The sequence below is a fragment of the Pangasianodon hypophthalmus genome, chromosome 26, assembly GCF_027358585.1.
Source record: "Pangasianodon hypophthalmus isolate fPanHyp1 chromosome 26, fPanHyp1.pri, whole genome shotgun sequence".
In the NCBI taxonomy this organism is placed as follows: Eukaryota; Metazoa; Chordata; class Actinopteri; order Siluriformes; family Pangasiidae; genus Pangasianodon; species Pangasianodon hypophthalmus.
Window position 1 is genome coordinate 12,205,037 of NC_069735.1, and position 16,323 is coordinate 12,221,359.

Below are 16,323 nucleotides of genomic sequence, written 5' to 3' on the forward strand. Positions count from 1 at the left end.
GACGCGCGCGCGCATCACGTGACCCGCAGTGCACAGAAAACATGGCGGCGCCCTGTGTGACAGCGCTGAGGTGTATGTTATTTCAATCAGGTACAGAAGTGCGTCTTTATTTTCACGTAGCCACAAATGCAGATTGTTCTCATGCTAGATGTTCTTCTGAGAAAGTACCGTGTAGCAAAATGCATCGGGGTTTTATTTTTGCTCGGACCTTCTTGGTGATAAACTATGAATCATTCATGTTTTGGTTAGGAGTGGCTGAGTGTTTATTATAGTGTTCATCAGTGGTGCTAAACTAGCATGTCACACCCCTTTTTGTTTTTATTTTTTTGGCACAACAAGTAACAGGTAAGTATGCACGGTATCGAGAACAATAATTTACACCGAGTGGTCACTTTATTAGGTACACCTACCTTGGTCAGACTCTCAGGTGTACTTTACTGACTGCAGTCTATATTTCAGTGGAAAGGGTCCATCACTGATCTGATTATTTGCATGGTGGATTATTCTCAGTACAGCAGTGATATTGGACTTGGTTAAACATACTGGCTCTAGATTTTGTAAGGAATAAAACACAATGGAGCATGCTGTTATTGGACAATAATCATGATGGGGTGGTGTGATTCCATTACCACCCAGAAATTCAGTACTTTCCAACAGCATATACATTAAGTATTATATTACTGTTATACCACAGCAGTTTGACAACAATTACAATTTTTTTGTTTATTAAAGAGCTTTAGCTCCCCCTGATGTTCTCCCTGATTTAGTGTTGGCTAATTCCCACCCATGTGTTAGGTCTCCCTTATCATATGACAGCTACTGATCCGTGAGGGTGGAGGCTAACACATGCTTCTTCTGAGACATGTGAAGCCAGCCAAAGACATTTTTTTTTCGAACAGCTGCTCATGCTGTGTCACAGGGTGGTGTAACACAATCATGGGCTACATGAAGCCTGTGATTGGCTAGTGTCACTGTGATTGGCAGGGAAGAGAGAGTATGCCATCCCTCCCACGCTGAGAGCATGGCCAATTTTGCTTTCTTGGACTCATCACGGCTGTGGCATCATCTGGATTTGCACTCGTGATAGGGCAAACATGTTTCTGTTGCACCACTCTGCAGCCCAAACATGTACATTTTATCCATTTATAGTTGCATTTATGTTGTAGAATGTCTGCTGAACTTTTTCCTCCGTCATGAGGTTAATATGATGAAAATGCAGCTTGCTATATTACTGAGAAACCTCAAAGCCATCCATCCTGAAAACTGTCCTATGTCCTAAAAAACCTAAAGTTCCAGCTTTACCTCTGATTGATTACTTCTTCAATAAATACTACATAATCATTTCCTTACAGAAAAATTCACAGCAAGTTTTTAAAATCTGTTTATGTGGAGTGTCAACTGTGTCAGTTATTACTGTAGAAATGATAATAGAGAATTGTCAGGGCTGCTGTTATAGAAAATTATTCAATACCTTCTGACCAATCAGAATTGAGAACTGAACAGCTCTGTGATTGTGTGGTGTAACCATCCTATTAATAATAAAGCAAAAATAATTAACAAACGATCAACAATCTCGTGCAACCCCAATCAAAGGGTTCAGTCAGAGAATTTGACAGGATAACTGGTCTTTGGTTGATATTTGCACATTCTTGGTTATTGGCGGTGTGATTTGTTTTTAAAAACTATGCAGTTTGATTTTGTCATAATCCACTATACATACTGTACCTACAGAGTCTCCAACTTATTTTTTTCTATTTTTTATTCATGTAAGCAGCTCAGTCATAATCTAACAGAGAAGACTACTGAAGACCATAGGAGTGTCACTGGTGTCAGTTCAGTCAGAATTCAGTACAGTCAGTTGTATATAATTCTACAGCTGTATAGAGGCTGTTATGTGTTTAATCAGGAATATGAGACCAATAATGCTGTGTGTTCTATTCTTATGACTGTAGCGGATAAACTGCATCAGTGAAGCTCTACATTTAACCACAGGATTCTGTTTATGCTGTTTATAACACACACACAGATGCACACACACTTCAGAGGAGGTTTAAATTACTCTAAATCCTCACTCAGCCATATACCCTCTCTCCTATTCATTACACCACCCACACCACAACACTGCTCAGCCGTGAGCTTTCTTTCTTTCTTTCTTTCTTTCTTTCTTTCTGTATGGTGTTCTAGCAGTCTGTTTTCTTTCTTTATGTTGATCTGATTCTGTTTATTCTTGCATGCTTTCCTTTTTTGCTTTTTCCTTTTTTTGCTGTTTTCTCTCAGTCTGTTCGTCTGCTTATCTACCTATCTGTTCTTTCTTTCTTTCTTTCTTTCTTTCTTTCTGTTGATTTCAGTCATCTCTCTATCTCAGTGTTCTTACTTTCTTGACAGTCTGTGCGTTCATTTGCTATCCTTCCGATCATCTGCCTGTTTGGTCTCCCTGCCTAGTCTCTCTCTATATGTTTATCAGTCTGTCTTTTTCTAGTTTCTATCTGTATTTCTGTTTTTTTTATCTGTCTATCTATCTGCTTCTATCTGATTGCTCTGTGTAAGTTTAATGTCTATCTATCTATCTATCTATCTATCTGTCTGTCTGTGTGTTTGTCTACTTACCTATGTATATAGGTATATAGTCATCTACAATCTATTTATTTACCTCTCTCCCCCCTCCCCTCCTCCACACTTCCTTTGCCGCTGCTCTGTTCATCAGTCTGTGGTTTTTCCTCCTCCCCTCCCTCTCGCTCTCCCTCCCTCTCTCTCTTTCATTGCTCTATTCTGGGTCTGTGGTCACTCAGTTCTGCTCTGTTCTGACTTTGTGGTTCTCTTCCTCTGCATCACTGGGTGGTTTTACAGTAGCGTGTGCAGCGTGGCTCCGGTGTGGCGGCTCTGTATTTTGGCCGTCCTCTTGGATGAATTATGCTTGTAGTAAAGTCCGAGATTTCAGAACAAGAAAATGGCTGACGTAGCACCGAATATTCTAAACACTGGAGAAAGGCTTGAGAGAGAGAGAGATGGAGCGTGAGCCTTTCAAAATAAAGTATGTAGAGCACTAAAAGCCAGGACCAACACTCAGTGACTTAAAGCAAACAGAATAAAAATATGTGCTCCGAAAATGTTCTTACAGTTTTGTTAATATCCTTTAATTATTTTCACACAATTCAATATGGCTTAAGAATTTTTTAAGTCTTATATAGTTATGAATGAGTTATGTCTTTAGTTGGATTATGATTATAATAATATTCATTGAAGTTATTATAGATAATAGTCACAGACATTTTCGGTAGTGGCGTATCTCTTGAAATATGCTAAAACATTTTAAAAACAGGACAGGCTGCTTTATAAAGAGCAAACACACTGGAGGAAATCCTTTTAAAGGAATCCTCCAGGGTTTTTAAATACCTTTTAAAATATTTGCATCTGTAGTGTGTGTGTGATTATCACAAACAGGAATTCCAACATGTTTATCTGTAGCGGGAAAGAACAAAGTCAAAACTCACTCATAAATAGAAGTTGTTGTTGAATCTTATGTGAAACATACTTTTTTTTCCCATTAAACTTTTTTTTGTATATGAGTCCAGCCTTTCTGTAGGTTAGAATTTGTAATGTGGTTTTGAAAAAAAAATTTTTTTTTTTTATTAATTTGCTTTTATAACACATCTTTACCGAGGATGCCAATAATATTGGAGCTGACAGTATACTGTGTATTATCAATGCTTTTTAATTGTATGTGTCTGATCTCAAATGGATACTGAAACACCTTCAGTACATATACAATAATCATTGACAGAATTCAATAGCTGCCCTTAGATTTGTGTTATAAGTGAGTTTCATGTTACTATGGTTTTTGTTCTTTTCTCATTGCAGAGAAATGTGTTAAAATTCTTGCCTGTGGTAATCAAACATATACTACAGTGGATAGAGATTAAATTTAAAAATGATAGTGTTTTCCTTTAACAAGAACATTTTGAAAAAGATATTGTAGCACATGTTCTTGTGCACTGTTATATGCTTTTGGATGCAGTGTGATATTCAGTTGCGTAGTGTTGTATGGTGTATACTGTTTTACCCGTAGTCATGGTTGTTGTTTGGTTGTGTTGGGGTTATTGGGTTTCTGGTTTGTGTAATAGTTGTATTATGGTTGTTCTCTGGTCATGTTGGTTTTGTTTTCAGCCTCCTCAGGCCTCTCACAGAGAGCAGTGCGGTTGCCAGGATGCCAGCGATGCCCATGCAGTGCCCAGTTTCAACAACGCCGCCACTTCTTCTGGAGAAAATGGACGAGTTCACGCAGCGTGGTGCGGCCCGCCGTGGTGCGGCCACCTTACCCAGTACCCAAGGTATAACTGTATAACGCAAACGGATTTTTTTTAAACATTATCCAACTGTTCAAATTTTAGAATGTGGTAAAATATAGATTCGAAATGGTTTGTATCATATTAACTGCATTTTTCCTTTATCTACCTTGAGAAAACAAAATGACGGTCCTGGCCATTATATCTCGTTGTTGTCTTGTACTGTACATGCCCAGGTTGACTCATGAGTTTGGAATATTAATGAGCTTTAAGGAAAAGGAAGTTAACCCAATTGACAGTATGAGGACTCGGTGCCACCCTCCCTTTATAATCATCTCATAACAATGTGAGATGAGCGTCTATCCCAGATGTGTATCTGTGGAGCGTGCTACACTCTCCCTCATTAATGTCCCCCAAACAGGACGCACTGTATATCAGCTGACAGATACAGGACTTCAAATCCTCATATGCAGAGAAGAATCCTCATATGCACAGAGAATCCTTATATGCACAGAGAATCATCATATACACTTTACCTGGCAGGAAGCAGAGATTCGTCTAAATCCCAGACCTGAACAAATTCAGTCAGTTATAATGCAACTAAATAAGTAGAACGTAAAGAGTAACTTAAACTTTCATTTGGTTTTCTTTCTTTCTTTCTTTCTTTCTTTCTTTCTTGCTGTTTGTCTTTCTCTTGGTCTGTCTCTATTTTTCTCACTCTTTGTCTCTGCCACCTCTCTCTCTCTCTCTCTCTCTCTCTCTCTCTCTCTCTCTCTCTCTCTCTCTCTCTGTGTGTTTCAGCACATCCAGAAGCCAGGCTATGTCTCCTCCAACTCTGTCCCCGAGTGGCCTGACTATATTGAGATTAAGGATGAGGAGCAGATTGAGGGTTTGAGGAGAGCGTGTCAGCTCGCTAGACACATCCTCCTCCTCGCTGGAAGCAGCCTCAAGGTTCTTATCCTCAGTTTCTAGAACATTCAGTTGATCTGACTGAGGGATGAACCTCTGGTCAATATATCAACTTAAATCATTTTAAGAACAGCTTGAATGTTGGTGACATTATATGTTACACTAGGGATAAGTACACTAGCGATAAATATTTAATTTGATTAAGTGTTTACTGCTTTCAGATACAGGTGAATATCTGCCAGATATATCATGATCAGATTAGTGGTGTGTATCAAAATTAACATGTTGGGATGGAAACATACCTGAGTTCATCCTTTAATTCTTCATATTTTGATCGCAGGTTGGTATGACAACTGATGAAATTGACTTCATCGTGCACCAGGAGACGATCAGACACAATGCCTATCCGTCTCCACTGTACTACGGTGGATTTCCCAAGTCTGTGTGTACATCTGTAAACAACGTGGTGTGTCATGGCATTCCAGACAGGTAACGTTACCACAGCAGTGCCATTACGTTAGTCTGTTAGTACCTAATTTGTAAATGGATGTCCAGCTGTTTTTCATGTTTATAAAGAATGTGAAGAACATTCCTGGGAAGAACAGTCTTGCCAAGCAACGTTGTGCCAGTGAACTCGGAAAGACACGATAATGGAGAACACTCCTGTAAGAGTTTGATTTATGTAGGTGCTTTCAGTTTTAGTGTTAGCGACTTCCATGTCACAGGATGTTACCTCAGATGTTTGTGGAAAAAATCTGAGGAAGTGTGTTTGAGTGAGTTACAACAGTAACAATCTGCCTTGAACTTATATTCACTGATGTAGCTAGCTAGCTAAACTGACCAGAGCATTATTTCTAGCTAGCTAACTTAGCTAACTGGAGCCTCCTTTTGAGGAAAATGAGCAATCACCATTTGATATTTGGTGTTTGATGAATTTAGAACCTATTTATTTGCCTTTTTTTGTTTAGATCATTTGGTTAAAACAAATAAACTAAAAACCATCATGAGTCACTTCATCTGCTATTTTAGTTATAGTTTATTTATTTCTAGCAGTATATTTACAGACTGGTGGATAGAAGAAACTCCTGCTTGCCCTGACAAAGCTCCTGCTTGAGTGCAAATAAATGACTTTGGCACAACAGTAAAGCTTCTATAAAAGTGTCATTTGTTTTTTAATAACGACTTACACAAAACATTAATGTTAGCTACCAACAGTTCTTCATGCTAGCTAACTTTGCTAGTACAAGCTTGTATTTCAGTTCATGTTGATTACCCTTAGCTAATATTAACTAATAGCTCCAACAGCTATGTTACAGGTAGCTAAGTTATCTCAAATGTTTGGAAGCCAACAGCAGAAAACAATCTATGGAAAAGTGCTTCGAATTAGCAATTCCTTTAAGCCTTCTTAACTGAAGTAGTTAATTAGCTAAATTTACCACAATATGTTTTTGATAACCAGATGTATTAGCTAACCTGTACCAAATGTCCACATTACATGTTTTTTTAACAAATGAGCAAGTATTAAATGACCTTTTCCCCCCAGCTGTTACCTCATTTTGGGAAGTGTGAGGTGGAAGTTGCTGTTTAATGGCTGACTGATTATAGTTATTGTTAGCTAGCTAACCAACATGAACTGAAACACCAACTTGTAGTTAATGTTCACTTCACGTGCAGTTTATAATGTAGTGTATATAATTATGTGAGTATAGCAGACTTTTTAGGAAAGAAGTCATCTAATCAGAAATGTAACATTACTAGAGGCATTGATTATTGTTAAATCATTAAATGCTGTTCTTTCAAAACTCAAAAAATGCAAGAACACATTTTAACTACCCGTTTATCTTAATATAACTACGTATGCATATTTCTTTTCAGTCGGCCACTTCAAGATGGAGATATCATTAACATAGATGTTACTGTGAGTACACACACATCCTACTGTAAAATATGCAATACAACTATTAACTGCTACAGCTATAAATTTTTTTTATTATTATTATTACTAAGGAATCTGTAATAGTTGTTTCATGAGTTGTCTTGAGTTTTTGTTGTTGGTGTATCATGTAGGTTTACCTGGAAGGTTACCACGGCGACACCTCAGAGACATTTCTGATTGGTTCCGTGGACAAGCAAGGTAGGAAGTTAGTGGACGTGGCGCGACAGTGTAGAGACAAGGCCATTGCTGCGTGCGGACCGGGAAGCCCGCTGTGTGTCATCGGCAATACAGTCAGGTACATGCTGTGTGTGTGTATGTGTGTCTGTGTATGTGTGTGTGAGAGAGAGAGTGAGGAAGGTAGAATATGAGAAGTTATGCATGTTAGTTTGTGTGTGTGACTCAGAGAAGTGGGCAAGAAAGAGAGAAGCGTTTGAATATGTATGAAGGACAGTGTGTGACTTAGCCAAAGACACACACACACACACTCTGCCCTCTGTTTATTTAGTTTTTCTTCACTCTCCGTCTCTGTCCCTTTAAATGGACATTCTTTTGACAATTTCACGCTGAATCTAGGTTTCAGAAAAACTGTAACTCACTGTGGTGCTGGCAGTGAAGCTGACTGAACAGAGAGAGAGCTAGAGAGAGAGAATAAGAAAGAAGGAGGGAAAGAAAGAAATGGGAAGGAAGAGAAAGAAGTGAAGTCGACTAACGAAAAAACTGGAAAATGGGAACCAGGCGAAATATAGAACAGGGAAAAGGAGATAAGAAATGAGGAAATAAAGAAAGAAGAGAGAGATAGAAGAAAGAGAGTGAGTGAAAGATGGGAGGAAGAAGGGAGAGAGAGACTTAGCAGAGAGTGAAAGGTAAAAGAGAAGAAATGAGAGGGAGACAGAATAGAGAAAGGAGAGAATGGGAGAGAGAAGAGAGAGAGAAAGAATGGTGAAGGAGAGAAAAGAAAAGGAAAAAGGATGAGAAGAAAAAAGACACAGTGTAGTAGTGAAGAGAAAGGAATGAGATGAGACAAAAAGTGAAGAAGGAGGGTGAACTAAAAGAAGAGAGGAACAGAGGAGGGGAGAATGAAAGAGAAGAGAGAGAGAGGGAAGAGGAGAGATGAGAGACAAAAGAATATCAAAAAACATGAGGAAAGGAGTAAAGTGAAAGAGAAGAAGCAGGAGAAAAAAAAAGAAGGAAGAAAAGAAAATGACAGGAGAAAGACAGTTAAAGAGAAAAGGAGAGGAAGAAGTGAGAGTGAGAGGAAAGACAAAAAGAGAACAGACATAAATAAAGAGAAGAGAGGACAAGCAATGAGAGGGAGGAGGACAGAGGGCCACAGAAGGGAGGGAGAAGAGAAAATGAGGAAAGGATGAGAAGACAACAAGGAGAGAAGAGAGGTGAAGAGAAGAGACAAAATAGGAAGTCAAAATTAAAGGAAAAAGAGGAAGAGATGAGTGGAGAAATTAAAGAGAAGGGAGATATGGAGAGAAAGTGGGTGAAAATACATTATTTACAGATCCACCTTAATCACAGATTAACATGGCAGAAAACTCTCTCTCTCTCTTATATCAGCTATAATTAACTCAAGGGCTCTCCAGTGCTCACTAGCCTTTGTCTGAGTGTAAGGATTCAGCCTACACACACGCGCACACACACACACACACACACACACACTTGAAACTCAGGAACCTCACCTCTAAAACCTGGCTATGAGAACATCATCAGGAACATCATCTCAACATAAAAGTGAAAGACAGAGAGGGAGAGAACGAGGGGAAAAAGGGGAGGATGTGAAGAGTTACAGCTGTGAACCCTCCATTTCCCGTCGCAGTCTTCCAAGCAGCACTACATAGAGTTAATGTATTTCTGGGCTTGCACGAAACGAACAATTACCCAGAGTGCACCGGGGTTCTCTCCCTGCAATGGGGTGTAAATTACAGGTTAGCTGGTCTCGCTGTGCGTACATGCGTGTGTGTTTGTGTGTGTGTGTTTGTGTGTGTGTGTGTGCGTGTGCGCGAGTGTGTGTATGAGATGTAAATTACAGGCTAGCTCGTGCTGTCTTGAAGAAATGCAGTGTCTGCCAGGCAGAGTCCAGCTCCCTGCCGAGACACACTCACAGCCACAGGGAGAAGGAGGACACGCAGAAAGGGACAACACACAAAAACCTCTTTCTATAGCATTGCACAAAAGACACAACTATAACAGCTTCGGGCCCGGTCACACTGATTATGGCAGGGGTTCTCACAACCCCTTTTTAATTTACAGTATACAACCAACCCCCCTTATGATCTCCACTAAATAATTATTTCATAAAAATAATCATCTAAAAAATTAAATATTAGGTTCATTAGCCACATATGTATTATCTTATCTTTTTATTAGGCCTTTTATTTCTGAACTTTTTACCCACAAGACTTGGTAATTGGGTAATGTTACTATCAGAACTTCTTATCAGTTCAGTACTTTTCCAGTACTGTTAATGGTTCTTTTAAAATATTCTTTTATATTTTTAGAGTTGCCAGATTTCTCAAATTTGTATAGCAAACCATGTAGCTAATTATGTAGACTTCATGTTTGGTCTATTTGTGTAGCCTTTGTATTTGTATTGACTTTAATGTATATATTTATATATGTACATTTATAAACTAGATTGTTTCAGTTCTAAAATCTGAGCCGTGTTCGAAGTTGTTTGAATCAAACCTATCACCGCATCATGATATTTGATTTCTTTATTAATGCACTAGGTTTTCAACCAATGAAAACTCTTCTGTCTGTAGAATAGTCTAATTTTTGCTTGTTGTATTGCTTAGCAACCAAAGCTTACTGTAACATTGTGTGGTGGAGGAATTGTTGAAAGTGAATATTATTAATTATTTATTGACCACTAGATTTTATTGTATTGTTTTTGTTGACGTTTTATAAAAGTACTCGTGTGTGTTACAGTGATTCTTATCATGGGCCCACTCTGCTTTGAGTCATGTCTAAGAACACCCTTACTCATGATAAATTACTGTAAGGCACATCCTCGATTGGTTTATTACTTTAATATACATAAAGCAAAGAATTTGCTCAAATGGCCTTGACTACACCACTGATCCTCAGTGAAAATGATGTAGATGTGTCTATCAAGACAATACAAGACACTAACCAATTAAATAGAGGCCAATTCTTATTTAGAACTACACATTGTATGTTTTATGTGTTTATAGTTACATTAACTGTTGTGACATACCTGTAAGACAAGTTAGTTCGTTATCACTTGCATTATAGCAGCCTCACTAGCCTCTCCTTTTTTCTCTCTTTTGAAGTTAATCAAAAATGATGGTAATTACTGTGACCTTGAGTTGTGTTAATGTTGCAGAGTACACAGTTTCCCTCAGGGATCAATAAAGTACTCTATCTATCTATCTGTCTATAGAAGATTGGCAACTGTGTTGAAGGCTCTCCATTTGTAAACAATCCTTACTGTACAATGGTGAATTTCAAATTGTTTGGAGATGGCCTTATAACCCTTCCCAGATTGAAGAACAGCAACAGTTGCTTCTCTGAGGTTCATCTGGCTGATGTCCTTTCTTCTTGGCATGATGTAGACACACATAGACACACACACACACAGCTGAGTGCTCCAGAACACCAAACTGCCAAAAGTTCTGCTTTTATAGGGGTAGTCACACTTCTTGATGATTAACTAATCTTGTGCATTTCTTTAGTAACACCTGGCTGCTAATTACTTGCTTAATGATTGTGGAAATAGGAAGGGTGTACTTATTTTTTCCCACCTGGTTTCTGAATATTGGTTTACTTTTTGGGGAAAAATAACCACATATTGAAATCTCTTGTGTTTTTTTGTTGTCACCTGAGGATATTGATTTGTTTATAGAAGTTGGTGAGGACCACACAAATGTTACTTAGGCCCTGATATCTACAAACTTAGAAATGGAGAGTGCACTTTCTTTTTCCCATGCCTCTATCTATCTATCTATCTATCTATCTATCTATCTATCTAATGCAAAACTGCTGTCCAAATGAATTGTTTGGGGATTTAATATTGAAGTTAATATGTACAGCAGTAGTTTATTTGACTTTTCCTGTGTGCTAAGTATATGGGCAGCTTTATAAGTTTGTGTGTGTGTGTTTTCGGTAAATTTCTGTGCAGGTATAGACGTGCCTCTCTGAGTAAGCTGTGCTTTTGTCTTCTCTGTCTGTGTCTCTCTCCCTTTTTGCTCTAACCCTGACTTCTTCCTTTCTCTTGTTCCATGTTCAGAATGTGTGCAAAGACTAACACTATCATTACATGCACACAGGAGCCCATTACATATCCTCAGGAAAGAGCACTTAGACCTCTGTCTGTTTTTTCTTTTTCTCTATTTTGTCTAAATTCTTTAGTTTTTCTTGTACTCTAAATTCATTTCTCAAGTTTTCCTTTTTACTGCCTGCTTTTATTTTCTCCTACTTTCTCCTTCATGGGCAAATTGGTACCTTTAAAGTAATTTTCGTTAAATGCGGCCTGACCCATGTGACCATAGCAACCAGATGTCATTCCCATGACTCTGATAGATCAATAAAGTTGCATCCATGCGCCCAGCATGAGCTCCTGTTGTTGCATTATTGCTTGATTGCTGGCTGTCACCTTGTCGGTTTCTCACTCTGATCTACAGTGCCGTCATCTGTATGTGTGTGAATTACAGTGAAATTGCCCATTCGAATGGTTTCGCCGTGTGTCCATATTTCATCGGCCATGGCATTGGATCTTACTTCCATGGTCACCCCGAGATCTGGCATCATGGTAAGGGCTCAATTTTTACTTCTGTGGTCTCTACTGTTGTGGTGATATGTACTCAAAACTTGATGTTTTGAATTTTTACACCATTTTAGTTGTGACAGCTACCAGTTTGCTTGCTTCCTCAGATATCTCAATTTACTGGTGTGCAACTAGAGCAGTGTACAAAAACACTCTTGTTGAAACAGTGGTGAAAATGCAGTGGTGGTGCAACAGAAAAGTGTTTGCCCTGTCATCAGGAGATCGCCCATTTGAGTTCTGATGATGCCACAGCAATCTGTGGCTGGGAGTCTAGGGAGCAGAATTGGCCATGCTCTCTGGGTGGGAGGAATGGTATAGTCCCCTCTCCTGTCAATCACAGGGATACAAGCCAATCATATGCGAAATCAAATATGCATAAGAGGGCAGATAGTGCTTTCCTCCAAGTGTGTTACGCTGTGCTGTGACAAAGCATGAGTAGCAGTTTGAAAAGATGCAGTTGGCTGGCTTCACATGTCTCAGAGAAAGCCTTCACTCGTCATATGATAGGAGAGAGTTGGCTGGTGGGAATTAGAAAGTGACCCCCCAAAATCCAAACAGTCGAATTTGTCAGACCACCTCTAATATTAAAACAATCTAAATGCATATTTTTTCATCTCAGAAGCAAGAACCATAAAGGAACTGAACTAGACCTCAAATTTTCTAGGACAGATGCAACTTTAATATTTGCTCGTTAAATGGAGAGGGGAAAGGGTTGGCCATTGTTTGTTTTTTCTTTTTCTTTCTTTTTTTAATGGTGGTTAAGAAGGGTTGGTCATTTGGGTCCCCTGCAGTTTCTGGTCCCACTGAAAAGTACCTACTTGGGTTGTTGAAACTAGGCCTAGGAACTAAAATCAGCCCTGTTTCTCACTTGAGACCTCGGTTGCACCAAAAGTTCCAGACTCCTGAAAGGTTCCTGTGGTGGGCATGTGCCTAATGAACTGTCTGTGGGTGACTGTAATGATGATCTATAATTAAATTTATCCAAAGAGGCTTACAAATGAGAAAGAATCCAGTCCAAATTGTACACTCAAGCTGTTGAGGATTTTTCAGAAGCTCATCAGTGACTCTCTGGCAGTCCTGGGAATTGAGCTTTTAACCTTCAGGTCACTTGTGCTTAATATTTGAAATGTCATCTTCATGTCATTACTTTAAACTTTCACTTGTTTTTTCTTTTGTTTTTACAGCCAACGATAATGACTTGCTGATGGAAGAGGGCATGGCCTTCACAATAGGTCTGTGCTTGTACAGACATTCCTGTTGGTGTGTGTGTACTGTTTTGTTTGTAGTTTTAGGAGTGTGTGAGCTTATTCTACCAGTAGTCTCTTTCATGTGTTCTCACTTTTTTTCTTATTTTTTTCCAGAGCCCATTCTGATGGAGGGAACCTCTGAATTCAGGATCCTGAGAGACAAGTGGACGGCCGTCTCAATGGATGACAAAAGGTTCTCTTCTGTCCTCCACACATTCAAGTGCACATTCATACAATACCATCGCAGGGTTCTAGTGACAGCCCATATTTTACCGCCCATTACTGATAATGAGCCTAAGTGGGGAATTATTACTGGAAAGGTAGAAGAGGAGCTTTTCTGTTGGTTAGCTAAAGGCCTAGCAAGACCCAGCAGAGTGGTATGAGAGTCTGAAGTACAGTTGGGTTGATGTATGCTGCATTCACAACGTATTGGAGTAAGCAATCTCAGTTTATGCCATCAACACGTGTTGCCAGCATGGACAGATAAAAGTTTCTAATGTAGCACATCTTGTTCGTGCCCTCAACAAAAAGGCACAAAGACACTGGCCGACGTTTCAGCTATAAGCAGTTCTCACGTCGCATGTAAAAGATTTTACCTGAGTCTGGCTAGTGTCTTTATTTTCTGTAGAGATGTTTAAATGGAAGGTGACTGTGTGTAATGAGCAAGAAAGTTATATAACAGCTTTGCACAGAACTTTCTTTTATTTCTTTTATTTTATTATTTCTTCACTTGGCTGATTTTACATGCCTTGGAGGAAGCACATGTTAGCCTTCACCCTCCCCGGGTGGTAGCTGTCATATGATAGAGGAGAGACAGCTGGTGGGTGAGAATTGGCAGGTGACCAAATTGGGGAGAAGAATGAGGAAAAATCCCAAAAGAAAATCGATTAAAAAGTAGTTTTTTTTTATTTCTTTTTCTGGTTTTCAGACTTGCATGTACAATGGGTAACTACGAATAAAAAACTAATAGTTTTCACACGAAATCTGCTTTCAGCCTTACTAGATTACTGAATCTTGACGGATATCAGATTTATGATACTGGTATCAGAAACAGAAATCGTGAGATCGGTGCATCCCTAGTGCCACTGGGAAAAATCAGCCATATTAACATCACAATGGTAATTCTGAGCTAAAATAATTCAGTCTTGCCCAATTCTTCCACGTCATTTTAATGACATAGATACGTTTGCCTGAATAGGCTGTCCTGCGCACCCTCAGGCTAATTGCTAATGGCTCCGTTGGCAGGTGTGGACAGTCTGCACCACTGCTTGGTCAGCGCTTCAGCTGGAGTCCCATGTTTAAGGTGGATTGAAGGGAGAGGTAGTGTGAAGAGAGAGGGCCTAATCTCTAGCTTTTCCTTAAATGTGAATCACTTAATCTGTTTAAATATGAGTCACTCATGTAAGTGTGTGTGTGTGTGTGTGTGTGTGTGTGTATGTTTGTGATTTCCAGATCAGCCCAGTTTGAGCACACAGTCGTCATCACCTCTGATGGTGTGGAGATTTTGACCAAATTGCCAGATGAGGACTGAATGTGGTCAAGGAGCTTTTGCGTGTTGTTTGAGTGAAGATTTTATGTGAGGTGTGTAGTGAAGTAAAAATATTTTGTAGTGTTTAAACAAGTGTTCAAAGACAAAAAGACAATTTTTATTGTTCACAGGATATTCCTGGTTAAAGAAAGAATAAAATGTTTGTGCTGCGATATTTGTTAGGTAAAGGTGTGCCTTATATTGTTTTTGTTACCATTTTGACATTTCAGGGGGATTTTATGTTAATCCCATTTAAAATGTGTTCGGTATAAAGCCAAGAAAGAAATCAGCTTTTTTGCTGTTTTGATAACTTGCTGTGTCTTTGACTGTTACTTTTCTCTTAAAAAATGAAAGCCTTAAAGCCACTTTTTAGTTTGCTTCCATTAAGCTCAGCTAAATATTTCATTATTTCATCACTCTATTAGGAAAGCATATCCTACGTCACTCCTAAAACGTCAGTCCGTCTCGAGATCAGCGCCGGAATGACCAAGAAAACTTCGTTAAGTCTCATTAACATGGCTCACGCTCACTATCTGCTCACGTCATGAGATTACAGTGGAGTAACGTCATTATGTGAGCGCACATCCACCGAGAGGTGATTTTATTTATGGCATATGAGGGCTCCCTGGCATCAGGGGCTTCCTATATAATCAAGTTTAGTAACTGATCATATTTAGGGCTTATGATGAGATTGGACAGGTGGAGCTAAGAGGCTAACAAAACCATGATAGATCTGTTCTTGATGGATGATGCATGACACAAGATTGTATACACAAGGGCATGATATAAATAGAGGCTTCATGCCAAGCAACTCTGTGCATTCACAACTTGATGGAACCACAAAAAATAGGCTTACTAGAGAAGTCTAACGATTTATCTATCTAATGAGGCTCTGTCTCAAATCATTAACTATGCACTATGTTCTTATGCCACACATTGAACATCGTATTGGACTGTCTAATACCAAGAATAGTATAGTAGTAGTATACAAGAATTTTGTATAGTAGTAACTAGGGCTAGTCAAGACTGTCATTGTCAAGTCCAAGACAAGGACTGGCCAAGATCTGTTTTCCAGAAGAAGGAATTACTTCTTGTTAAACTTTGTGCATGCCATGCGCAAAATAAAGACCGTGCAAACATGATCTTTTATAAACTCTCGTTTCATACCAAGACCATATTTAGCCAGACCAATGCCCAAGATTGAGACAAATGCAAATGCCAAAAAATCCAAGTCCCTGTCAATACAGAAAACATCTCAAGACCGGACGTGATTCCTACAGCCCTAGTAGTAAGATCTTACAGCAAATATTAACATGTTTTACTTAAAAAAAAAATGACAAAGTACTACAGAAACAGATGGCAATTTAAAACCCTAAATGCTTGCCCCAAATTTCTAAACCTTTGTTCTGTCAAATATGGCTATTTGCGTTACAAATATGGCTTGGAGAGATAGATACATTTACACTTGTATAGCGTAAAAAATGCATCTCAGACCTACGCTATATTTAAATGATATGTGGATCATTTCCATCTAGATATTACTCCAGGTCACAGGTAGACCTTTGTGAGATTTCAGCAGCTAAATCTTGATTTGTGCTGTCATATTTTCAGTATTTTCACTTGTC

General features: G+C 38.9%; 1 protein-coding gene across 2 annotated transcripts; it reads left to right on the plus strand.

The window, feature by feature from the left end:
- metap1d (methionyl aminopeptidase type 1D (mitochondrial)) lies at positions 1-15,008 on the plus strand. Of its 2 annotated transcripts, none has more exons than XM_026931996.3 (10): positions 1-90; positions 4,165-4,328; positions 5,085-5,234; positions 5,533-5,681; positions 7,068-7,110; positions 7,260-7,423; positions 11,811-11,908; positions 13,108-13,155; positions 13,285-13,363; positions 14,623-15,008. In XM_026931996.3, exons 1-10 carry the CDS (start codon positions 42-44, stop codon positions 14,699-14,701), a joined length of 1,023 nt encoding a protein of 340 aa, XP_026787797.1. In that variant the 5' UTR covers positions 1-41; the 3' UTR covers positions 14,702-15,008. The 2 variants fall into 2 exon arrangements, with proteins under 2 accessions (XP_026787797.1, XP_034156308.1); XM_034300417.2 differs by lacking the exon at positions 14,623-15,008 and adding an exon at positions 14,416-14,564.
- Positions 15,009-16,323: the final 1,315 nt, after the last annotated feature.